The 26,805-nt window shown below is 43.5% G+C and overlaps 1 protein-coding gene across 10 annotated transcripts in view; it reads right to left on the reverse strand.

The window, feature by feature from the left end:
* Nucleotides 1-456: 456 nt before the first annotated feature.
* Nucleotides 457-26,805, reverse strand: part of IKZF4 (IKAROS family zinc finger 4) — an 81,172-nt gene continuing 54,823 nt past the window's right edge. For 8 of the 10 annotated variants that reach the window (XM_060252044.1, XM_060252043.1, XM_060252046.1 and 5 more), the window contains 3 exons: nucleotides 10,801-10,950; nucleotides 7,785-7,916; nucleotides 457-6,949 (listed from right to left, as the gene is read on the reverse strand). In XM_060252044.1, the coding sequence (XP_060108027.1) occupies nucleotides 6,201-6,949; nucleotides 7,785-7,916; nucleotides 10,801-10,950 (1,031 nt within the window). In that variant the 3' untranslated portion in view covers nucleotides 457-6,200. The remainder of the gene's footprint in view (nucleotides 6,950-7,784; nucleotides 7,917-10,800; nucleotides 10,951-26,805) is intronic. The other 2 variants (XM_060252047.1, XM_060252042.1) reach the window with 1 other exon arrangement.

Genomic DNA, 26,805 nt, shown 5'->3' on the forward strand with positions numbered 1-26,805 from the left:
CAGTTTGGTCATTCTGCATCTTCATACCTGACAGGCTACAGGAAAAGGAAAAGCTAGTAGATGACCATCAGTACTCATTCCAGGCCTAGGGAAAGGCTAACACAAGACAGAACCGGCTTATGAAAGAGACCTTAGGTCTAATTTTGTTTCACAGTACAGGTAGTATTTGTTGATATTCTACCCCTTTCCCCAAAGACAGAAAGAAACATTGTGCTAAACTTACACACATTCTGTGGTCACCCAGAAATAAATATGAGGCTGTCTTCTGTAAAAGCCACACTGTTCACATGGCTCTGAGGTAGCTCAGTTGCACACATATCCCTTTGGTCGTATAGCCATGAAAATGAATGAGGAGCCTAAGCATGTATGTGCACTTGGGTATGCAAAGATCAGGATGCTGATACAGGACTGGACAGTCAGCAAAGGGTAGGCAAACAACATACAGAGGAAAGACCAGACTGTTAAATTACTCATGTTTATTTATAACAGACCTTCAGCCAGTACAGTACAAAACTTAACAGTAGTATAATCTCCATTACACAAATATGTACTTACAATATATTACAGATACAAAAAAGCTTTTGCAGTAAGAGGTTTTTCTTTCATTTAAAAGCGAGTTTAACCCCACCAAAGAAAAAAAGGGGGAAAAAGACACCAGCAAGTCCAATAACAATATACAAATGAAAGCTTGTTAGAAAGAGAAGAATATTGTAGCGGGTTGGGGATATTGCACATCTTTCTTTTGTTCTTCATACATCTGGTTAAAAAATATATATATTTACACAAGTTAAAGAGACTTGGAGTTTTACAAAATTCCTACTTTTTTTTAGGCTCTTCATATAGATGAAAGCAAAAAATAAAACGGAACACTGTTTTTTCTTAGAAATTTCAGAGTTTTGTTTCTCTAAAAACAGGCCTGTTTTTGTTTTCACCAAAGGGGAGAGCAGGAGGTATGGTGTGAAGTCCAAAACAGGATAATTGTTCCCTGATTCATAACAGAAGCAGGGTTAATAGAGTCGTACCATTCCACAGTGCAGTAAACAGGGTTTAATAGTGATGTTCTGGATGCCGACATTCTGCTCCAGAACCACCCAATATTTCCGATTTTAAAAAACCCCAAACCCGCGCCCCCCCCCCCAAAAAAAAAAAAAAATTCCTACAGAGAGCATGTCTATTCCCACTAAAAACAGGAAGCAGCAAAATTCTGAATGTGGGTTTTGTTATGGAGGCACAAAGGGGTAACTTTTTTTCCTTTCTCATTTAAAAACCAGCTGTAAAAATGACACTGTGGATGCTTTGTTTCTCAGCGTGGCTATCAACTTAAGCCAAGCACCCAAGCGCCATCTTTGGCTTTCATGAAGTCAGTATCCCAACTGTGAAAGCTGATTTTCTTGTGGCAGATTTATACTATTGTCAGGGGAAAAAAACTTGTGTAAAAAAATGTAATGACAACTGCAGGTACATTCTCTTTGCAACATTATGTCTCAGGAAAGCTGATACATAGCCTCTGTTTCTTCCAAAATGCACCAGGGCAACTGCTTTACATTTTACACAGTTTCTTTGACAACAATATTAGTCTCTGCACTGACAAGGAGACAACAGAACTTTGTCTATGGGACCCAGGGAAAACTCTCACATGGAAAACATAAGGGAACTGAAGTTCATTTCTAGAAATCTGGAAGTCAAAATGAGAGATGTAAGTGAAATTCACTCCATGTTCTTGGTATTCTCTCAAGCAACCTCAAGTTTTCAAGCTAAACCCTTTTTTGTTGTTGTTGCTATTAAGAGTCCGTATCTCACTTTAGCCCCTGGTGTATGAAGTGGAAAGACGGCAGATAGAACTGTTGCTCTATGCCTTATTTCCAGTTCCACTGAGAAGACTGGCTACATAGATTTACACTGCAGTAATAAGCAGAGTTACACCCATCTAATCCATTGAAGTCAGTGGTTTTAGAAGGGTATAAACTCTGTTTAGGATTGCAGAGTTAATGAGCTCTTTTTTTTTTTTTGCCTAGGCAGAAAATCACACCTCTTCCTTGCAAGACTGGACAGTTCTTAAGTTTGGCTGAAGGATTTCATCAATGCCCCTTTTTCTTTTGCTCTGGTATTACAGAAAAAGAATATCCTCTTGGTTTTATTCATACTGGGTCAAGGATCTCACAGCCACAGCATAAGTGACATGACTAGGAGTCCATACAGTCGCATGAGCCTAAAGAAAAATTGAGGTTTGACAGGAAGATCTGCTTGTGATATACTGGGAGTATCTGCATTTTCTCTCTAGGCATAGAGTCACTCTGTATACAACAGCTTTTCTGTGGGCTGCTTCCATATGTAATAAAACATAGGTCTGGTTGGATATGAAGATATGCATCTTCTAGAGATCCAGTTCCACTGTGGCATTTGGCCTCTGTGGGCATTCACATCACAGTGCTGGTGCAACCCTGCAACTTTTCTAGGGGAAACTCTACAAACAGGCTCAAAGTGCAATGTAAAGTCCTGTCTTTAGAGCTGCCCCCTGAATAGCTGTTCTCTGAAGTTGCATTTAAAAAAATGATGGTCACTCATAGGGCGGGCCAAAGACATTATTTGGCAAGCAGCATGTTGGAAATCAGCGTTGAGGTTATTACAAGTAATCATAATAGTAAGAATTAGATTTCTGATGTTCTTACATGTCTTTAGAGAAGTCTTCCTGAGAGCCCACCCATGTCTTTTGGAGCAACATGGGAAGCAACTTAATAGATTTGCTCTCTCAGATTTCTGGGGACACAAATGGAACATCTTGAACATCATCTCTAGTTCATTCATTACACAATTCTGTCACCAAACTACTTGTGAGAATCTGAATTAAACCTTCATGTTGCATGATCTGCAGTGGACAAATCCAAACCCCTTTAGAATAACCAGGTCAAAAAACCATTCTAAAGTACGGAGTCTAAGGACGTTCACACAATCTTGTCTGCCAGTCACTAGGAGAAGCCTCCCTTCTCTCCCCAAAGAATTCCCAGAACCAATATTCTTTCAGCTGCCAGTGGCCTATTCCTTTTGCCAAATAATTTGCACAGCACATTTTAATGAGCATCTAAATCATGGAAATTGTTTTTGGGGAAAAGCAGATCATGTGAGCAGACTCTTTAGCTGCAACAGTCATAAGAAGTGCTGAATATTTTATAGGGACATCAACAGGAAAGGCAAGTGCTTTTAAAAAAAATCCTTTGGGCCTGGAGAACTTCAGGGATTTAGAAGTTTAGCCGTCACTGAAAGACAAGAATTGGATGTCTATGCTGCCCCCTTAGCAATTTGGCAAAGTCTCCCAGTGTAATTCATTTGTATCGCACAGTGGTAATCAGAATGACAAGGATTGTAACATCCCATCCTCCCATCATCTGCTGAAGCTACACTACACATTGCTGGACCAATTCAAAAGGCCTTCAGAGCCTATAAGGATCCCATGCATATGCTAAAATCAAGAAAAAGAGAACTGGGGGGAGGCAGTTTTGTACCAGAATGGCTAAGAGCTCCTACCTCTAAAGTGTGGTAATAGTGGGCAACTATTTAAAGAAAGGCACCCCACCCCCCTCAGTGCCTTGAATACTTCTCCTAAATGTCCCATCTGACAAGACCTTTCCACCTAAGCACCTTTGCCTGGCCTTTAAAAAAACAAACAAACTCTAAAACATCACTGTTCCACATCTCAAAACAATAAAAGGGAACAAACAAAGTGTTCTAACTTGAGGTTTTCTTTCTTTCTTTTGTAGAAAAAAGAACAGCCTTTGGTTTATCCCACAAGGAAACAGTTTACTGGGTTGCTGTTGAGCAAGTTATTTTTATGCATTACGGGCATTTGTGTAAAAATCAAGAGCCTCCTTGTCCTGGTCTCTGCCCAACTAAGATCAGAGAGGCAGCTTATCTCCCGCTTTCCAGAGCCAAGAAGAGTCAGGCTCTGAGACAGTTGACCAATCCTTGGAGAAAGGCAAAACTCCCAAGTTATTTTGCCATAACGTATTTGGCAAATACTACTATACTCTTAAGAGAAAGTACCAGCAGGATTTCTGTGTTGTTGTTTTTTAAATTGCACTACCAAGGGGGGGGGGGGGGCGGAACCACAGCTTTTGGAAATATGCAGTTGGTGTGTCTTGGCTGATAGGAATGACTGCATAAACCTGACAAGTGAAGTTACCAACTTCCTTTGCAGTCCACTAACAAGAGTCATCTTCAACCAAGCTACGGAATGGAAGTTTCAGCCCTTTACTGCGGCTTTAAGACACTGAATACACAGAGCAGGGCAAGAGTTCCCTACTGAAACCGCATCAAGGCAAGCTGGCTGCCCTTCCCACAATATGTCCTATAAGGAAACTGGGACAGCTGTTCTCTGCCACTCTTTCTAGGCTGTTGAAGCAAACCGGCCTAAAAAGAGATTCACCTCTCTAATCCAGGGTGGAGAGATTCTTCTTAAAAGAAGTTAGGTGATATTGTAAAGCATACACTCCTGGTTGTAAATGATCAATCTGCTTTGCCACAGATGCAAGTCTTCTGGCTGTGATCTCACAAGTGGGTAAAAAAAAAAAGAGTTGCTTCCTGACTACAGATCAACAAGGCTTACAGACTATCTGAAGAGTCACAGCAGACAGAGGCAGTCACATTCACTGTGGTGGGGGGAAGCTATGTAGTCAAAGCCCAAGCCGCTCAGTGGAAAACAATTCTGGGGAAACTGACTACATACAGAGATAAAACCAGGTACAGGTATAAGAGGAAGAAGCAGGGCTCATATTCCCACCTCTGGAGGACTGTCCTAGTTCTACTTGCTACTAGGGAGGCTGTTGGGTTAATCCCACAGAGACCGTAGCTAGCATCTTTCCTCCCTCCAACTGAAAATTCCTCAGAGATGTCTCTTTGGGATTACATCCTGGACAACAGGGTCACGCTTGTTTATTCATCCTAAAGGAAGCTGCATGCTTTTGGAAAGCAGTCAAGTGGAAAGCTGCTCCAATGGGGGAGACTTGCACCTTCTAAGAATTCTAGCAAGAATGGCTTTTTTAGAGCCAACAGAAGGAAGCTCAGAGAAGGTTAGCTTTCAATAACACTAATGGAGAGAAGCATGAGCTTGGGCAGGGCAGCATCCCAAATTCCTAATAGCTGGGAAGCAGAACACAGTCTTACCGAGAAGATGCTAAAGTTCCTTTATTGCATCCTGGGAACAGCATTTGCTTTCTGAACACTAGTTCTTGATTTGAGTACGTAAAGGCAGCACCCTGGCAGATTTCACATACAAAATGCTCACCACCTTCCTTCAACTTAGGTGGCACCGCAGCTCCTTCATCTTTACTGGTTACAAATCTGCCATACACCTTCAATGCCCCAATAGAGGAAGATAGCACATTTCAGTTACAAGCTGTCGTAAGCAGAAGCACAGAGGTATTGAGTTATTGGGATCGCAGAATTCCTAGCAGGATGCACAAACACCCAGAAAAGAGGGCATATGTGGTTCATCCTGAAATCACCTTGGGCTAGCACAAGTTGCAGCTTCTGAGCCCCTCAAATGGTGATTGTGGGGGGGATCACAGAATTCCTAGCAGGACACACAAGCACCCAGAAAAGAGGGCATATCTGGTTCATCCTGACATCAACTTGAGCTAGCACAAGTTGCTGCTTTCCTACCCCTCAAATGGTGGGGGGAAGTTCTTTAATAGTTTAGCACCTGATCTGAGGTTCTTGATGTCTTAACATGATGGATTGACTGAGACACCTGAACTGAAACCAAACATAGCCCAAACAAACTTTAAATGGAGGAGGAAGAAGAGACTTAGACCTCAAAAGACACAAAGACTTTGCAGAGGCTCACGCGTCCCTCAGTGGAGAAAGTCCCTGGCAAAATGACTTTAAGGGAAAAGGGTTACAAACAAAATAAAGATTAATAAATAACTACAACAGGGGAGAGAATTAAAAGGAACAACTCTTAGAATCAGTTAACAATATTTAAATAACACAGCATAGAAAAAGGCAAATCAATATGAGCTCCTCCCCGTCTCAAGTTTGATGGATTTTAGTTAGTTTTTTTTTTTAATATTTCTCTTTTTTAGCCAAAGTCAGTGCAAAGGAGTTATAAAAGAAACAAAACAGTTCCATACCCAACTAGGATGGAGCACTAGAGACGGGGAGGGAGATTTCTAAGGAAGAGGGACAACAGGGAAGAGAATTTGGGGTTAGCCTACTTTATGCTCTCCTCGCACTATGTGAGAGGAGAACTCGTACCGGTCTTGGCTGTGATAGCCACAGATGTTGCATTCAAAAGGGTCTCTGAAGCCATGACAGCCCATGTGGATGGTGAACATGACGTGGTCCAGGAACAAGATCCGGCAGTGCTCGCATTTGAAGGCTTTTACCTGTTCCCCTTCATCATTCACCACACGCAGGGCTTCTTTGGCTGAGCTAGGAGTTGACCGAGTAGTGGTGGGGATGATGCCCTCCTGTAGTTTCAGGTCCTCTTTGGCGTAGGCCGGACTCTGCCGGCTGCTGGTGCAGTTCCCAATGCCCGGCAGCAGCGGCTGCTGTGAGCTCCTCTCCTCATGGATGCTCTCAGTGTCTGTGGAATCTTGGCAGCCATTGCTAGGTGATACCATGCTTGGCTCCCGCGATGCCCGGTACACGATCTGCGTCCCGTCGGGGAGGTCCTCATGGCCTTCAGCAGTTTCTCGGCTTCCTGCTATTTCCAGCCGACCTGGCAAGGGCTGGATTTGAGTGTAGACAGAACTGATAACAGGCGTGATCTCAGAGATGCAGTTTGTGGGCGGGAGCCTGAGGGGGCGCAAGTGTTCTGCCCCCACAAATGACAGCGAACCACCAAAGCCAGGGTCCATGGGGTGGTGGGCAGACACCATCTCCACGTCCTTTTCAAAGCTGGAGTTGACATCAAATGCCACTTCAGAGAGGCCAAACCGCATCTGCTTCTCTCCTAGGGTGAAGGATAGAAGGTATGGAAATGAAAACTTACACCTATAGTCTAAAGTCTGAGTTTGAAACAGTAAGAACACAAGAGAAAAAGGTCATGTGGGGGGAATATTTGGACAGGAAACCTGCAAAGAAAACCCTTGGATGATGTGATCATTAGCTGACATCACTGAAATTTTTGTACAGGACTGCATTTCAAGACCACTGATGTGGGGTGGAGAATAGTTTATTCTTCTCAGCAGCAGGTAAATTCTTCAAAAATGGAGTAATGTATTATGACATGCTAGACAATTGTTTCAAATTTACTTTAACTGGCTCAAGGGGGTTGTGACTCTGTTTTGTAAACATTTATGTATTGATTTCTAATATCTGTCACATTCTAGTATTCAGGTGGGTAGCTGTGCTGGTCTGAAGTAAAAGAACAAATTTTGAGTCCAGTGACACCTTTAAGGCCAACAAAGTTTAATTCTAGGTTTAAGCATAAAGCTTATGCCCAGAATTAAATTTTATTGGTTTTAAAAGTCCCACTGAACTCAAACGTTGTTACAATCTAGTACTGTTTTTTTCTGGTCCAAACATGGCCAAATCTCTTTAACAGCAGAAATTTTAGAGAAACAAAATGGCTATCAAATAGTATAATTGTGGTTACTACCATTTCACTGTTGGCTGTGACACTCATTGGACTACTTCCTTGTGTTCCAGCAGAGAGAGGTGTTAAAAGAACAGAGGCCAAAAACCTTCTTGAGAAGGACACTCCAAAAGGCCTTACACTTCACAGATGGAAACAGCTGCCTCACTGTTCTGTCACTATCTCTGGGAATCCAGACGAAACGCCTTACCCACGAATTTCTGAGGTGTGGAGCGTTTTCGTTTGGTGATGCTATTTGCCAGTCGGTCAATGAAGGCAGGCCGGTCGGCTGAGGAGTGAAGCATGGAGTCTGGCACCATCTCCAAGTCTCGCATCTCGTCACCTAGCAAGAAAACGAAACTCGTGCTTGGTTTTGGCTATTTTCATCCCATCTCTTCCCTAGAAAAGACCTAGGACTATTGATGATGCATGATGCTGATAAGGAACTTGCTGGGGGGGGGGGGGAACCCACACAGCAAAACTGTTGAGGAGAGAATGGACTCCCCATTCTAATTTTGATCCAACCCATTCCTCTAGAACAGTGATTCTCAACCAGTGGTATGCGTGCCACTGATGGGACACAGAATAGTCTAGGTGGTAAGCAGCATTTTCATAGCAATTACTAAGAATTCACCCTACGTTCACATAAAAGTGTTACATGCCATCTCCTGCCAACCCTGCCTGCCACAGATTATCCATCTGTGATGTTTTGGCGTGTTAGTAACCTTGTTTTTGTGCTTTTATGTGTGTGTGTCTGTGTGCGTGAGTGTGCACCTGGAAGTCATGGCATTGGCAACCTCTGGTGACAGACCCTTACTGGGGGGCATGGAGGATATTCAGAGAGGTGGCTGAATGCAGCCTGCCCCTGCTTCTGGGCTCTGTATTTCAGGGAGGTCCCCCATTCAAGTACTTGCCAGAGTTGACCCTGCTTAGCTTCCAAGATTGAGCTTGCCTGGGCTATCCAGGTCAGGGTAGCATGTTAGTAGCAGTGTTCCCTCTAAGCTGAGTTAGTGTGAGCTAGCTCACAATTCTTTAGTCTCTGGCTCACACATTTTTGTCTTAGCTCAGGAAGGATGGCCTCAGAGCAAACTAATTTGTGCAGCAGCTAAATCACTTGCTCAGAACTTTGATGCCAGTAGCTCATGAAGCGCAATTTTTGCTCACAAGACTCCACACCTTAAAGCAAGAGTGTCAAACATGTGGCCCATGGGCCAAACTGGCCCCTGGAGGGCTTCAATCAGGCTCACGGGCTCTCTTCTCCCCCCTCACCACTCCTGTCCCCACCCTGCAAAGCTTTAATGCTGCTGATGTTTCCAGCCCCTTCTGCCTTCTCTTTGCAGAGGCTAAAGCAGAAGCAGAGCTGCAGAGAAAATGCAGAATAGATTTCCCACTGAGGCCTATGGGCAGAGCAGACTGGAATGGGAAATCCACTCCACGTTTTCCTTGCAACTTTGTTTCAATGGAGAGGTTTAACTTCCCAGTGTTCCTATGGACAGCTGAAGCTTCCTGGAGTTATGTCCTTGCAAATCAAGCGTAGATGCTCTAAGTCAGCTTTGTCTCTTAATAGATATGGGGACTAGTGCCTAGTGAGTACTCTGACTTGGGAATTCACAGACTAAGGGGGCTATTACACTGGAGAGCCATTGCTAATCTGAGTAGACCCAGGGAGTGGGGGGGAGGGGGGAGAGAAGCTTGCAATGCCTTGCCATTTCATGTTTTCCCAGGCTGAGAGCATTTTATATTTTTAGTTTTCTGCTGTGTGATCCTTGTGCTTTTCCTTGATTTTTTTTAATTGCATTGCAAAATCCCACTATTCCCCTAACTTTTTGTTTTAAGCAAAATATTGCAAGAGTTTGAAGTGTGTTTGTATTTTAAGTTAAAAAATATTTTCAGTTGTGTTTGCCTGTGTCCTTTATAAAGAGTGTATCTCCTCTATCTGGCATTACATATTAGGACACGCATGGCTCAGCACCACAAAGTCCAATTTATGTCAGATCTGGCCCTCCTAACAAATGAGTTTGACACCCCTGCCTTAGAGGGAGCATTGGTTAGTAATAACCTTGAAGAAACTGGGTGTTTCCTCCTAATCTCCCATTCCTGATGCCCATCAGCAAGTGTCTCTGATGTGCTACTTCCTGTTGACTCTACCTGCGAGGGATTAACCATTGTGCTTCTACAATTTTTATGTACATAAAATTTATCATAAATGATAAATATAATAGAAGTCCTGCAAATGACCCTCTTGGGAAAAGTAGGCTTTTTCTTTCTATCATGGTAGAACCCAAGTGTTTTGAGAAAGTGCTGGAACATACAATCATAGAGTTGGAAATGACCTCCAGGGTCATCTAGTCCAACCCCCTGCACAAGGCAGAAACTTCACAAATACCTACCCCTACATATACATCCCCAGTGGGCCCTGCTCTATGCCCAGAAGATGGCAAAAACCTCCAGGATCCCTTGCCAAAACTGGCCTGGAGAAAAATTGCTGACTGATCCCAAAGTGGCAAACAGCATTTCCCCAGATGTGTAAGAAAGGGCTACAAGCACTGATGCAACCCTCCCTGCCCTGCTTCTCATGATCTGCCTAATTCACAGAGTCAGCATTGCTGTCAGATGGCCATCTAGCCTCTGCTTAAAATCCTCCAAAGAAAGAGGAGAGCCCACCACCTCCTGAGGAAGCCTGTTCCACTGAGGAACCACTCTGTCAGGAAGTTCTAATGTTTATCTAGAACTCTTTAGATTTAATTTCAACCCACTGGTTCTGGTCCAACCTTCTGGGGCAACAGAAAACAATTCTCCACCATCCTCTATATGACAGCCAATCAGGTATTTAACACACAGAACTTAATACACATACTTAGCATAACACAAAAAAGGTTGAGAACCACTGCTCTAGAATATGATCATCTAATTAACAATTTAGAATTTTTTTTTTCACGCTTGTGCTCTCTTGATTACCAGCCTCCCATTTCCTAGCCACCAGATCCCAGTACTATTTACCTGGCCTAGGAATGGGATTCTGGTCCCCATTACCAATAAGCAGCCTGCTCTTGAAACAGGGCAGCTCTCTACAGGGAATGTAGCATAAGAACAGGTCAGGGACAGGGCCCTCTGAAGTACATATACCAACAGCATAATGATTTTGCATTCCAGTATGTGATTGGGACAGCAAATCCTAACACCAATCCTGATTGGGCTTGTCTGCTGCAGCATGACACTAGACTTACCTTGCTGGCCAGCCAGCGACTGTGGTTCAGTGTTAAGACTCTGCAGGTAGTTGTGACAGCGTTCTTTGTGCTCTTCCAACGTGCTTTGCTGCTTGTAGCTGCGGCCGCAATAGTTACATTTGTAGGGCTTGCCAACCGTGGGGGAGGAGACTAAAAAGAAACAAACACAAAAGAGTCCAGTAACAGAACTCACACAGTTCTTGAGCCATCACAGCAACCTGGGGATCCAGCAAGGAACTGGAAGGGTTGACAATCTGCCTGCAACCAGGAGGTTAAAAAGAGGCTGGCACAAACGCCTTTCGAAGAACCATCTGCTTTCTTCTTCCCATCTCTCCCCACCAGGAAGAAGCTAGAAAAAACACAACTGAAGCACTTTCATGTCCAGCTCTTCACCCGCTCCCCAAAACCACAGGAGAAGACAAGCCAGAGAAAGAAAAATCAGAATGGTGGCAAGGACCTTGGTAGGATACAGTGTTATGGCTTTGGTCTGAAGATACCAAGACCCATCCCTATAAGAAGACAGCCTGCATAAACACCCAAGATGATTGTAAGACAGAGTGATAGGTTGCTTATGATTCTTGAAAATACCATTGGCTGATGTACTAAAGAGACTGCCATGGTACTCTAGCTTGAATGAATGAAAAATAAACATAAAGATTCAGCATCGTAAGAAATCAGGGAGTTTTGGGTACGCAAGAAGAATCCTGATTGATGATGAATTAATTTGCCAACAGCTAGATGAAGTAGGTTCTAGACCAAATCAAGCCTCAACTAACTCTAGACGCTAAAGTGACTAAACTGAAGCTACTGTACTTTGATCACATTATGAGAAGACACTGGAAAAGGCAATAACACTAGGAAAAGTTGAAGACAACAAGAAAAGAGGAAGATCTAACCTGAAACGGGTTGATTGAATGTTTTGGAGGTCATTAATTCATAGGGCTGCCGTAAACTGAAAGTGACTGGACAGCACTTAACACGCAGAGATGCTGTGTGGAATCTCTACCTCTGAACATTTGAGCCACCCCAGGGGGTTTCAACATAACTGCTGAGATTACTTGTCACAAACCAAAAATGGATTTCTGGCCATGGCGAAGAGCTCATGGGCCCACCCCAGTGCTTGATTTATTAGAAGAGTGAGGAGTTCACACCTACTGAGAAGAAGGGGAGAAAAAGGGGATGGGGGAGTGGCGGCAAAGCTGTAAAAAAAAAAAAAAACCTGACGGGCAACAGATTGCTTCATGTCAGCAGTTTTTTTTAGCTTTCTACTACATTCCCTTTAAACAGGTGGTGTTTAAAGGGACTGCAGAAGACAGCTTGACAAACACCTGATCCATGGCAAGCAGTCTCCCTGTGGGCTCAGCTGATCTTTGGACCAACTTCTCCTGCAGCCCTGTTTAAACGAAGCTGCAGGAGAAGCTGGCCCAAAACTGACCCGGCAGGGAGTGCTCTGCTTCCTGCTAGCTCAGCTGAGGTTTGGGCTGGCATTCTGCTCCCTGCAGGCTAAACTGATCCTTGGGCTGGCTTCTAAGGACTCTTTAAACTTTAAAGGGACTGCAGGAGAAAGCCTGACAAATAGCTGAGAGACGAGAGCAATGCGCTCCAGCCTCTCTGCTGTTTTGTGGATCTACCCCAAATATGTCCAGAATTTGGGGGGGGGGGGGGATTTATTTCTGGTTTTCCCAAAAAATCCCAGATATCTTTGGGATGCTGAAATAAGGCATTTTGAGGGTATATTTTGACTTGATAGATTGGAATACACACCCGTATGCAGCTTTTTCAAATCATTTGTCAAACAGGGAGCAAGACTGATATTTCTCCATTTATGTGCCTTTTGCCTGCTAGTGAACCATAATAATAAAGCACTGGAAAGGCTGGGGATCCCCCTCTGAACCTTGACAGGGCATCTCTAGCATTGACGGCAGCCTACATGGCAAAGATTCATTTTCAATGGAAGTGTCAAGTGTTCTTTGCTAAACTCACAGAGGCTATTGTTTTTTTAAAAGCCCAATATAACTACAACCACTGAGATAAAGTTAATGATCTAATCCTGCACCTTCCACTGTATTAATTATCCGCAACCTACCCCAGCAACCTATCATAAGACGGTATTTTGTGCAGTGCAGTAGCAAAGTGTGAGAAATAAGTTGTGCCAAATTCAAATCTCACTTCAAGTTTCTTCGATGGGTTTAAGGCAAGCTGTTACCTCTCAACCCCAGGGCCCATCTGCAATGTGTGTGTGAAGTGGGTGTTAACAACAGTATTAACAATAGTGATCTACCTTGCAGGGCTGTTGTAATTATCTAAGTAATCTCTTCAGGAAGTACTACAGAAGAATATTTTAGATTAAATAATATTTGGTGAGTCCTAAAAAATTTAGCCATAAAGATTAAGATAATATAGTTCTGTGCTTCACACCTTTCCATTGCATGGGAATAGTTTGTGGGGCCTCAAGAGCACCCTTCTTCTTATCCACTATCCTCCATTTGTCACATGGGAATATAAAGAGTGGCTTCTCTCTTTCTCAGGGCTGCTGTTGACAGCAAACATGATAAATGGCTGTGAGAAGGAATTTTTTTTGGAAGCTGAAAATCCTGCAGGTTCAGCTCAGTGACTGCTTTGGACACCTGGATAAGAAAAGACCAGGAGCTCTTAGCTGAGATTATGCCATCTATTGAATTAAAGGGGCCTAGGAGAAAAATGGCATGGGAAAAATGCCAGAGAAGCCACAGAGGGCCGCTGTCAGAGAAAGGATGCTGGATACAATGCATCAACAATTAGATTGGTCTTGGCAGTTGTTACAAAGATGTGTTCAGTCCTTGACATCCTTAGAGGATCAGGTATGAAAGATGGCACAGGTAATTCCACATGTAGGACGTGAATAGTACCCGCACTGAAAACATACCATACAACTGACACGCTTCCTACTCCTAGCTTTGGTGCTTCATTAACCTTATGTCCTGCTTTGCTGAAATGAAAGCATCTGGTTAGGGGATGGGGCAATATTCAAGAACACTTAATCTCAGCAGTTAGTTGCAGACAGAAAGGAGCTCCTATAAACAGCTCCGCATTACTTGGAGGGGGAGGGGCTCTAATATAACACAATCTGCAAGAAGACAGCTCTTCATGTAGAATTCTCAAATCAGGAGCAATTTGGCCACTAGGAAAATGACAAAAGTATTCCACTAAGCCTCGTTATTTGCAAGTGAGTACTCCAAGGACCTGTAAATTGTTCCTTGAACAGCAGCAGAAAAGCAGTCACCAAAAAACAAAACAAAACAAAAAAAACCTCGCACACGGGAAATGTGGTGGTTGTATTTTTTTAAAAGCCTGGAGATCTGCTTTGGCTCCTCCAAAGCTTTTCAGTTAGAACATAAGGAAAGCTGCTATCCAGACTCACCTTCCTTGAGAACTGAGAGGGCACAATATTTCCCCACTGCTGCCTTCCTTGGACTTTAAAGCCTCAGAGATTTTGGTACACAGAGCACTAGAAAGTAAGACTCTCTCTCTCTCTCCATCATTATCTATTCAAGCCAAAAAAAGAAAGAAAACCACACTGAACTTTTTACAGCAGACTAGCTCATAGTGTATTCATTCGCTCCAGGCCCAAGAGAAAGGATCTCCAGAAAAGTTGGGTTTTTTATACCCTGCTTTCCTTTACCTTAAAGGAATCTCAAAGCAGCTTACAATCTCTTTCCCTTCCTCCCCCCCCCCAACAGTCATCTTGTGAGGCAGGTGGCGCTGAGAGCTCAGAGAACCATGACTGGCCCAAGGTCAGCCAGCAGACTTCATATTGGAGGAGTGGGGAGTCAAACTCGGTCCTCCAGATTAGAGTCCGCCACTTATAAACACTGGAGACAGGGGGATTAGGAAAACTATACAAACTAGAAGCATATCATTAAGGGAATTCTGACACACAGCCTGGAAAAGAATAGATTCATTCCAGCGAGCTAAATCACGGAGCAGGTCTGCTGACAAATATTATAGCAGCCCACAGCCCTCCAGCAAGACTGAAAGGGCAAGGGTTGACCGAACCAAGATTCAAAGAAGCTAAGCAGGGGAGAGGTATAGGAAAGAGCCCTGTACCTCTTCTAGCAACTGTTCATCTCTCTTTAGGAAAGTCCTTCCCAAACCTTGAGAACCATGCTGAAGAACAGTTTGAATGTTATCCCTTCTCATCAAATTCAATGGGAAAAAATGAAGTTGCTGATTAGGAGGGCTAAGTTTTTTTTTTTTTAAGAAAAAGCCAAGCCTACTTATGAACATATTTATTTTCCATTCTCTTCTCTTCTGATTAAGATCCTCCCCATGAGCGGAACATGAATTATATGCCAACGACTCAGCTATATGCCGTTCCTCATGAGGGCTAACCCCTTCAACCCTTCCCTCATGGAACATGGATATTTTGCAAACCACTCAGAGCCTGTTTGGTGTAGTGGTTAAGAGTGGCAAACTCTAATCTGGAGAACCGGGTTTAATTTCCCACTCCTACACATGCAACTGCTAGGTGACCTTGGGCTAGCCACAGTTCTCTCAAGAGCTCTCTCAGTCCCACCTACCTCACAGAATAATAATAATAATAATAAATTTTATTTTTATATCCCGCCCTCCCCCACCAAAAGGCGGGCTCAGGGCGGCTCTGTTGTGGGGAGAGGAAGGAAAGGAGATTGTAAGCTGTTCTGAGACTTTGCTCTGTAGCTCCTGTGTGACTGAGCAAGCCTGGCAAAACAAGCTGCGACACAGAAGGAAGCAAGAGAGGAAGAAGGCAGCAGAGGAGAGTGAATTGCTCGCGGGACTGATAGGAGCCCTCCAGGGGCGTGATCTGGCCTATGAACTGCATGTTTGACACCCCCATAGACTTTCTACACCGGACAACACCAATGCGATTTCTTAATTATCCTGCATCTTCATTTTCCAGCTAAACAATTTATCATACGATTTCTACATTGACTCAGATCAGGTCTGCTGCCACAATTACGTGGACATGAATTAGGCACTTTCAACTTCTGACGCACTTATTCTGTGGCGTGGCATATATGATCATTTTGTTTTCTTACTTTTTTGAGAAACTGAAAGTAGTATTTTGTTTCCTTCTAACTAATAATATAGTGCACTATTTTCCAGGTGATAAGATAGCAGATATATGCCAAGCTTTAAGGAGGTTCTTTAAAAAATCAGAAAAGGGGTGGGATAGAATTACTTTAACTCATGCTCTCAGAAAATTCCACTGAAAAGCAAGTCATTCTGCTTGATAATATATACTTTTAAAGCTTGTTAATTCAATCCTGACCAGAATTATCCAAATATCTGTAGCATTTGATGGCTTTTTGCCAGTTCCTTCACTTCTTCCTCTCCCAAATAAACCCTCTCACCTTATTGATTTCTATCCTTCATTTCTTTTCCTGCTTCTTCCCATTTCAGAGCCACACATAACTTAGTCTTTATATATAAGTTAACAATAATGCAACCATATTCTCAAGAAATGATGCTGTTAAACTGCTTAGCCTTCCAACCTCATTTACTGTATTGGCAGAATACCCCTCTGAAACTTAACTACATTTAAATAGGGAAGAAAGCTTAACAACCTACTCCCCAAAATGTCTATGGGGAAGGTGGGGAGGAAGAGAGTGTAAAATCTGCTAAATACAGTTAGTTTCCTGATTCATTTATTTACTGGGCTACGGAGCAAGAGAAATGCACTGAAGAGAGGCGGTCCCACAGGAGGAAAATCATCTCGTGATCCCACATGTAGATGCAGCTTCTGATCTATTTCTAACTGATGTGATGTGTTTGATCTAGGTTATAAAACCTTCACTTTTTTGGGAGGCAGATCTTCAGAGATGAAAGCAACGGCATCTCCCATGGGGATAGCATGAAACATACATGGCGGGTTAAGGGGGGGAGAGAAGGAAGCATCCTCCACTCACTCTCCCCAGGTGGGTGAAACTATTTTTACAGCTGCAAAATCCAAACATGGAAGAAGACAGTATCACTCCCCACTGCCATTTATTAATAATCTGCTTTTGTGCAGATATAATCTTAACAATTCCGAAATAAACGTTAGCATTTTAGCACATTTTATATACCAGTCAAGCATTACATCTGATTTGAGGGTTAGTGACACAGAAAACAAACCGCTGCAAACCTAAGACTGCTGCTGCTACCTTCTGAACATAGGGCTCACCTTTATATAAAGGGCTGGAGCTCCTCCTCTGACATTGCAGAGGTTACAGAACAGTTTTACTTGCACTTTCTATGCTGGCACATTTACCACTCTGAACCTGTCTGAAATTACTCCTGCCAATCAACAACAGGGAAACTTGAATAGGGCTTGGAATGCATGAGCTTCATGAGCAAACTTGAACCTTCAGCCAAGAAAAAAAAATGGAATTTTGCAGCCTTTGTGAAGCATGCAGATTAAGTTCTTATGCACACTTGAATAATTTCTTTTGCTTCTGTCAAAGGGAAGAAGGAACAATGTGCGGCCAATTATGAGCTGTTCCATGAGCACTGGAAACACAACTTCTTTCGCCCCACCTTCTAAAGCTTCACACTCAAGCTTATTTTCCATAGTCATAACCAGTGTTCCCTCTAAGCAGAGTTAGTGTGAGCTAGCTCACAGGTTTTTAGCCTCCGGCTCACACAGTTTTGTCTTAGCTCAGAAAAAATGGCCCCAGAGCAAACTAATGTCGAAGTTCACAACTTTAATGCCAGTAGCTCACAAAGTAGAATTTTTGCTCACAAGACTTCATGGCTTAGAGGGAGCATTGGTCATAACTTAATATAAAGCTGGGAGTCTCAGGGTATGCTTTCAAAGATCTGACTGCACTTAAGTAGATTGTATGAGCAATCAGTTTGCACTGGGATCCGACACCAAGTTTGGTTTCTCAAGAATTCTGCTACTTTTCTGCTAAAGAAGAGTTTGGAAACATGTTAACACCAGCATCTTCAATGTCTGCAGACTAAAATGGGTCCTTGGGAGGTTGTGCAAGGGATGTGTTCTGAGTCTTCCACTGTTCCCTAGACCTGACATAAGATTTATTTCATTCTTCACCACCACTGAAGAATGGTGAAGAAGAAAACATACGCAAAATCATTTAAGCACAGAAATCTTAAGCACAGAATACATCCTTGACAGAGACTCTGTACAGAGTATACCCAGCCCTGAATCTGGAGTCCTTTCTAGGTCACAGCACAAAAGTGGAAACACATCCAGAGACTGTGTCCTTCCCTATGCCAATTTACGAACTCTTAAGATCAATTTCAGAGCATAATCTGTTATAGTATCTGCACCCATCAAGTTCATTCTTCAAGGACACGGCTTTCTCGGTACAGGCAGCCCCCAATTATGCTAGCCTTTTCTTCCTGGAGACTCGCTATGTCCAAGTATATTCCAAACGTACTGTAAAATCATTTTAACTGAACAGGTTTGCAAAGAACACAGCTTAAGTTGGAAGATCAGGTTTCAATAGTTTTATATTTAATTTTTACTTTTAATATTTTATATGCTTCTTAGTTTCTGACAACTCTCAGCCTAGAAATGCAGCTCTGCAAACGGACTCATACCACTGTCTGTATGTGTATCTTTTGCTTCCCTGTTGCATAATGCAAAGTTGTTCCTACAGATCTCATAGCCTCAGGAAATCAAAGCAGGAGTTAGAAGGGTGAACCAGTGATAAGGATAACAAGAACTTCAAGGCACATGGAGAAAGCAGGATACTTTTCAGAAGGGAGGAAGTCCCATGTTTCCCCCACCTCCAACCCAGCAATAATCAAAAAGGAGATGTAGCTGGAAACATTTACCTTGTGCATGCTTAACATTAACAATTTGTTTCACAATCCTTTATCCATGGAATCAAACAATATTAGTTTGATGAAGGGATAGAGGGGGGTTACACATCCTAACCAATGATGAGTTTTAAAAACATACAAGGTACACGTGGACCTAAATGGAATATTAGAGAAGTCCTATATTTCATATAAGTAGAACCACAGGACTCAGCAGGTATCTTATGCCATCAAGTCTAAAAGTTATCAAGTATTTTTAGAAACCTGCAGATTGACAGGGGTACCCATGATATTCTGTATTTTCTAGCCACAGGTCTACAGCTCCTAGAAATCCTTGAGGAAAGTTCAGGACAGTTAAACTTACTACAGGGGATGGGCACAAAACTAAAGAACTCAGTTCAGGGTAGCCCCCCAAACCAAGCCAGTCTGGCAATTTCAGTTCCACCTTCCCCCACCCCCCAACAAGGATTAACTAGCTGTCAGCCATTTAACCCTTGCTGGGGGAAAGGGAGAACAGAACTTTGAGGCAAAGGGGGAACCGAGCTTCGAAGCCCAGGGGAGCAAAAGCAACAGATTTAATGGCTTACAGCCATTCAAATCTAACAGCTGATGGGCAGACCTGCCCAGCTGTTAGGTTTAAATGGCTCGCAGCCATTTCACTGGTTGATTTTGCTTCAAACTGACCAGTAAAATGGCTCGCAGTCATTTAAATCTGAAAGCTCAGCTGCAGAACCCATGCTGCTCAGCTGTTAGGTTTAAATGGCCCCAAACAGCAGAACTGAAATAGTTAAAAGTCTGGTAAATATGTGGGGAAGGTCCAAGTTCATGTTGAATTTTGACTCATGAGCCAGTTTGTGCCTATCCCTACTTACTACTACCTACTATCCTGGAGACAACTTTCCATAACCCACTAAATCCACCATATAAAGGTGTAAATACTTTCATACTCTGTGTACATTTTGTAATCTTTGGGCTGGACAAGCTACCCATAGAAATGTGATCATTCTATTCCTTGTCACCAGAAGAAAGCACCATATGGGGTTTTGGGTCTTGGTAAAATTTAGGGGAATGGCTCCACACACTACCTACACATCTTCCTTATTAGATTATGAGCAGGCGCTCTAAGTTGATAACAGGCCTACATAGCACAATGGAAGATCAGGTTCTTGAAGTAGCCCAATTAACTCTCAAATTACCATAACTAGGAGTGCTGCTCCTGTGATAAATTCTGGGCCCCCAGAGCTTCTGCTTTCTTTCCTCCTTACCCTTATAGATTTGCTGCCCCACATATTGTGGGACCACATCCACCTAAACATACATTAGTACATGTGTGGCCACATTATAGTTTGAGACCCACATGTGGCCCCCACCATCCCATCAAATGGCTTGGAGAATGCATTTAAAGTTGCTTTCTTTCCACCACTTCCTCCTCCTATTTTCCTTCTTCCCTCCCTCAAACATCTGACATTCATGTCTTGTGGCTCTCAAACATCTGACATTTATTCTGTGTGGCTCTTATGTTAAGCAAGTTTGGCCACCCCTGCATTAGTATTTTTTACAGAGTGGTCTGACGCAGGGTTGCCAACTTTGGGAAATTCCTGGAGATTTAGTGGGGTTTGTATGTGTGATGGTGACACAGAGCCTGCCACAAAAGCTGTCAATTCCTCCAGGGACACTGATCCATTACAATTCTGGGAGAACTCCAGGCCTCACTGGAGGTTGGCAAATCTAGCCTGATCCCACTCACACCAGAGCATTGGAAGGAACTCACATGAATGCACTGAGCAGAAAGAGCTGTGGCAGCTCAGCCACCCATTGTCCTGCCCTTTAGCTCTTCTTCCACTGTTGCCTCCCCCTCAGGTCAGCCATTTAATACATTTTTGCAGAGTTAAGCTTGTTCCTGCACTGGCACCATTTATCAATTAAAATAAATTTATACTTTGAGCCATCAGAATTAGGATGCATCTTTCATTTTATGCTTGGGATACAGCTTCTTCATGTATATTAACTCAGAGTTCTCTCTCCATCTAAATCTATTGACGAAAAAAATAAATAAAATAAAACCAGAGGCCCTTAATGCAAACAGCAACCCTATCTACTTCTATACTACTGGGTGCTACTTTTCAATACGCTGAAAATGGTGCAGTTCGGGACAGAAAAAAGGCAAGTGGTAGCATTGTCCAATAATTCAATATAATGGCATTTATTGCATGTAGCTAAAGGCTATTACAAACTGACCACAAGAAGATAAATCATAGATTATTAAAAATGATTAAAATAACCAGATCTAAAAATATCATGTTACTTGCCCTTCAGATACAGCTTTCACTCATTTTCCTGGATGCCATAATAAGTGCATGTGAGATATGCTTACTGCTTCGCTGAGAGCTCAGCCTGTCTGGAATGTACCACTTCAGAATGCAGGCAAGAATCCCCCAACTAAATTTCCTGCCCACAGAGGACCAGCATGTCAAGGAAAAGACTTGCCTTTTCATATGGAGGAATAGTACATCAGTCAAGCAAGCCTCATCCTATATGATATAATCAAGTTTAAATACACACTAGCAGTCACATGAAATGGCAGCATGGGATTGCTGCTAAGAGTTCCTCAGTATTCAGGCTACTAACTGCCCCATCTCCATCACAACTGGGCTCAGCAGAAGCCTGTTTCCAAGCATGTTAGAAGAATGCCAAGACAACACCCCTCTCTTATGACAATTAACTTTTCAAGAGGCTTGTGGAGAACCTGGTTCTTCCTAGGCCTGGCTAATGCTTCGGCCCGTGAGCTGGTTTCCCTCTTTTGCAGAGAGAACACTCGACTTAGCTGAAACTGTATGTCAGTTCCCACAATCCAATTAGTTATCCTTCAGGGCCTTTTCTGACGCTCCGAAGTACACCGACCCTGTAAGTGCTCTTTGCAATGGCAGCATCACACTAGGTGGCAAATGCTAACACCTTTTGTTTTCCTACTGAACAGATTTCAGATCTGCAAGTTCTTTCTGGGCCTCAAAATGTTACATGCAAAAGAGTCCCCAGGTCATACTAAGCACTGCAGGTACCCACCAATGTGTTCCCTGAAGGGCCGGAATCGGATGAGCTGCTGTCGTTAACTGTCGCCGTGAACAACCCAAGCGGAAAGCTGGTTGGGGAAAACTGACAACTGATTTTGATTGCTCTAGACTGAAGGACTGTTCAGGAAGACCAAAAGCCTCAAGGCAGAGAGCAAGAGCATCCTGGCAATGCACAGTGATCTGTGAAGAGAACTGTCATGGTTCCACGGCTTTCCTCAAGCTCCATACAAACAAACCCCCATGCAGATCTCCCTTCATATGGCAGTTAATTAAGGCTTTCTGATTCAAGCAGCAGAGATCCTTCTGATTTGGGCTCGGAAGCATGTATGCATCTCCATACATTGCTCATTGGTCACCTTGCTCATTGGTCACTTTTTCTATCTGCAGCTGAAAATAATCAGTAGCAGTACAGAAATGGAAAAAAGGTCCCCACTATTCAAATCAGAGCAATGGGTCACAAAGGGTCAGACAGGCCCTAAGGAGACACGGGCAACTGCAAGAGGGATGCAAGTTTTTCCCAGACCCAGTTTTTTGTCCCTCTTTAGGGTGAATGTGGTACATTTCTGCACTCTTTCTTATTCAAGAAGTGTTTGTGCCCTCTGACAAGTGTCTGATGGTGTGTGTGTGTGTGTGTGTATGTTTGTGCCTGCAAAGCAACCTGTTGTTTTTCATAGAATTCTCACTCACGAATGCCACAGGGCAACATACTGCTGCTCTCTCCTTTTAAGACAGCATTCCTGTTCCCAGATAGGGCAATACGGTCAAGGTAAGCCATATATTTTAAATCTAAGCATTTTAATTATATTTTGGAAGACCAGCATCGAGGCACTGCTGCTGAAGACGCAGCTGCGCTGGGCAGGGCATATTTCTAGGATGGAAAACCACCGCCTTCCCAAGATTGCCCTGTATGGCGAACTCTCCACCGGCTATCGAAATAGAGGGGCACCAAAGAAGAGGTACAAGGACTCCTTGAAGAAATCCCTTGGCACCTGTCGCATCAACCATCACCAGTGGTCTGACCTAGCCTCAGATCGCAAAGCATGGAGGCACACCATCCACCAGGCTGTCTCTTCCTTTGAGAACGCACGCATAGCTGGTCTTGAGGACAAAAGGAGATTGAGGAAGAATCGCACTGCTACAGCACCAACCCTAAATCAGACTTTTCCCTGCAGCCACTGTGGCCGGACCTGCCTGTCCCACATTGGTCTTGTCAGCCACCAGAGAGCTTGCAGCAGACGTGGACTATTGCACCCTTCTTAAATCTTCGTTTGCGAAGCCAAGCCGAGAGAGAGAGGGAAGACCAATGATTTTCCATGACTCAGTGGGGCTCACTACAATCAAGTCTGAGAAGGTTTGAATCAAAGGCAACCCATATTTCTCTAGAGCCAATCTCTTCACTCTTACAGGATGCAAGACCCCGGCAGCAGGTCAGATAAACTGGCCCCATGCAATCATTTGTCCAGTTAAGAACAAAGCACCTATAAATTGTCTTTAGCCCAGAAAGCAAGAACTTCTGTGCTTTCCCCAAAATTTAGCTGTGTTAATATGCTTAACTACTGATAATGGCTGGCCATCCAGAGAAACTTCACATTCCTTCAAGTCTTGCTAACATTTTACAACTATGAGCCACACAAGGGGTATTAAGGGGACAAATTCTAAGTGCTCAAAGACTACCCATAAGAGATATTCGGCTGTTTTAAAGTTGAATTGTAGCTGCACCCCGCCCCCCCATTCAGATGAGGGCAGTAATGTAGGAGGACAGGAAATTAATGCAAAAGGTGTGGTGCACCTTACAACCACTAGGAAGACTAGGTTTGCCAAGAGTCTTGCAGGCCTGATCAGGATGGCTGTAAACCATTTTCTCCCGGGGAAGGAGGAAAAGGCCCAGAGCAAAGCAGTAAAGCCAAGTACTAGAAACGGGAACATGTGTGGCAAAAGAGAAAGCAGGATGCTAAAGGAGGTGCCAGGCCATTTGCAGAAAAATATGATGTGAAAACTGACAGTGTGTAATGCTCATGGCCTCCAACGTCAATTTACAAATGCATAGAGTACAGGAAACAAATAAGGTGAACTCAAAACCTGAAAACTTGGAAGGTAAGTATGAGGTGATAGGTATCACTGAGATTTGGTGGAATGAAACTCATTACTGGAATCCAGGAACTGAGTGATCTGTTCAAAATAAGCAGCCAGCAGAAACAGAAGAGTAGCGTTACATGTAAACAACATATACACCTGAATGGAAATCCACAAATCTAAGAGTGGAACCCCTATTGAAAGCATATGGGTAAGGATATCGAAATGAAGAACCAATACTGATACAATTGTGGCACTGTGCTACAGATAGCCCAGCCCAGGGGTGGCCAAACTGCATGAGAGCCACATGCAGTTTTTTCACACATATTTTGCAGCTCCCAGAGGAGGAACTTAATGCAGGCTTATTCTCAAGTAAACATGCTTGGCATCAGGACCTCAGTCAGCCTCTGAGTGCTAATCCATAAGTGATTATTTTTGCCGTGTGTGATGGCGGGATACAGGCAGGCTTGCAGGCTCTTCTCCCCCACCATATAGAGCAGGTAAAGAGAGTGCAAGAGCTGAGGGAGCCACTAGAAGGAATGACAGAATTAAAGAGGATGGCACAAGGTTCTCCCTTAGTTTTATCACTCTTGTAGGAGCTGTATTTACTAACCTTGGTGTCAAGGCAAAGAAAGATGCATAATGAAGCAAACAGTGGTCTGTGATTTATATGGAACCTGTGTGTTTCCTTCTCCCACTGGTGCAAAAAAAAAAAAAAAATCCCTAACCATTCCCTATGCTTATAGATCCAGGTGGACAGCTGTGTTGATCTGAAGCAACAGAATAAATTTAGAGTCCAGTAGCACCATTAAGACCAACAAAGTTTTATTCAAGGTATAAGCTTTTGTGTATATCTGAAGAAATGCATGTGTACACACAAAAGCTTATACCTTGAATAAAACTTTGTTGGTCTCAGGTCCATAGCTAGAAAATTTTGGGTGGAGGGGCCTGGGACATAAAAAATTTGGTGGGGGGGCTGTGAGGCCTGGCTGCTTCTTCTCGGTTCTGCTTTCAGCCTCCCCCCCATCCCCAGGCAATGGTCACTCCCCCTAACTATTCACGAGAAACCTCTGCCACAAGATCCAACTGCGGGCGGCAGCGGGGGGGGAATGCTGCCAGGGCACCACTCAGGCTCAACCCCCCCCCCCCGCCTTCCCCAGCTGTCTCTCCCACTCTCTTGCTCGCCGCCTTCAGTCCCCTCAATGAGTGCAGGGAGGGAGCAGGGTCCTTGTGGTGGTGCAGCAAAAACGGGGGGGAGGGAGCACAGAGGTGGTTTATGTGGTGGGAGCCGCTCAGCAAGTCTGCCTCTTTCACTGGGATCTGATATCCCCTCCCCCCCATACCCATCTCTGGCTGGGCCTACTCATTTGGAGGAGAGCAGCAGGGTGGAGCTCCCGTGGTGGGTGTGCATAGCTCAGGCTCTTCTTCTGCTCTGAGGTGCTGCTTTTGGAAGCGTCTCTTTGAAGCAGCCAAGATGGGCAGGGGGCCAGCTGCTTGGGGTTCAGAATTCCCACCAGCAGTTTGTGTACCACAGGGCAGGGCTGGAATCTGTCCATCTCTCTCAGTCTCTCCCTCTCTCTCCCCTGCTTCCCTTTCCTCAGGTCCTGGAGGCCCTCCAGATGGAAGGGGGGGATTTAATAGAGTGGCCTAGCCCCCCCCCCCCATAGCTATGGGCCTAGTTGCTCTTAAAGGTACTACTGGACTTTAACTTTATTCCTTCCCTATGCTGGTCTTACGGAGACTGTTATTCCCTGCTTTTGTTTTTAAAAAAGTTTCCTTCTAGCATGGTCATGTTGTAAAATGCATAAATATGTGTTTTATCTTTCTGTGCAAAGAAAGTATTAAGAGCTGTAATAAAGATGTATGTGTAATATTTGTTCATGTCTTGCAGCTCTCAAACATCTGACACTTATTCTATGTGGTTCTTAAGATAAGCAACTTTGGCCACCTCTGGCTCAAACAATTGTAAGAGCTTGATGACAACTGTAAGAGCTTGAGTAACAGGTGGATTTCAACCATCCTGCCTTCTGTTACGATTGGAGGTCAAATAAATTGTTGAGCTGCCTCGTAGACAACTTTCAACTTCCAGAAGATGGAGAAAGGAGCAAGGGGGGCATCTGTTATCCTGGAATTATATCTGATCAACAGGGAAGAACTGATGGATGAAATAAAAGTGGCAGGGGCCTTGAGGAAACATGACCAGGTTGTCTGGGAATCTATGATAACAATGGGCCATGCATACTGAGCACAGTCAGATGCATTACCATGGACTTTAGAAAAATTGATTTCTACGAGCTGAGAAAAAAAAAAACTGGATAGGATCCCATGGCTTGAAGCCCTAAGGGAGAAAAGAGCTCCAGGCAGAGAAGAGAGATTCTGAAGAAGAAAGTACTGAAGGAGTAACTGCAAACTATTCCAATGAAAAAGAAAAACTGCAAACTATTCCATTGAGAAAGAAAAATGGGAGACAACCAAAAATGCCAGTGTGGCTGCAAAAGCGGAGACTTAAAAGGAAAATATATAAGAGATGGAATATAAAACAGGGACAAACACAGAACCGTAGCCTGAATCTGTGAGGATCATTTCAAGAAGGATAAAGTCTAGAACGAGCCGAGGCTTAGGAAGCATGTTGAAAAACAAAACAGCCTACTTCTTCGGCTGCATTCAGAGCAAAAAAGAGGCCCAGTGTCTGGGAAAGATGATGAAATCTTGATAGGGGATAGAAGCAAGATAGAACTACTTAATTCCTATTTGACCTCTTTCTTTTCCCACAAAGGGAATTGTGTCCAACCTGAGTAAAGCAAAACAAAACAATATGAGGAGCAGTTTGCAGTGCAACATAGGTAAGGAGAATGTTAGAAAACATCTAGCTGATTCAAATGAGTTCAAGTCTCTGGGGCCAGATCAATTAAATCCCAGGATACTGAAGGAGTCTGAAGATGTTGTTGCAGAGGCTCTGGTTCTAATCTTTGAAAATTCTTGGAGAATAGGAGAGATGTCAGAAGACCAGCAATGGTTGTTGAGATCTTGAATAAAGGGAACAAAGGAAATTACAGATCAGACAGCTTGATGT

Source organism: Heteronotia binoei, chromosome 13, assembly GCF_032191835.1.
Source record: "Heteronotia binoei isolate CCM8104 ecotype False Entrance Well chromosome 13, APGP_CSIRO_Hbin_v1, whole genome shotgun sequence".
NCBI lineage: Eukaryota > Metazoa > Chordata > Lepidosauria > Squamata > Gekkonidae > Heteronotia > Heteronotia binoei.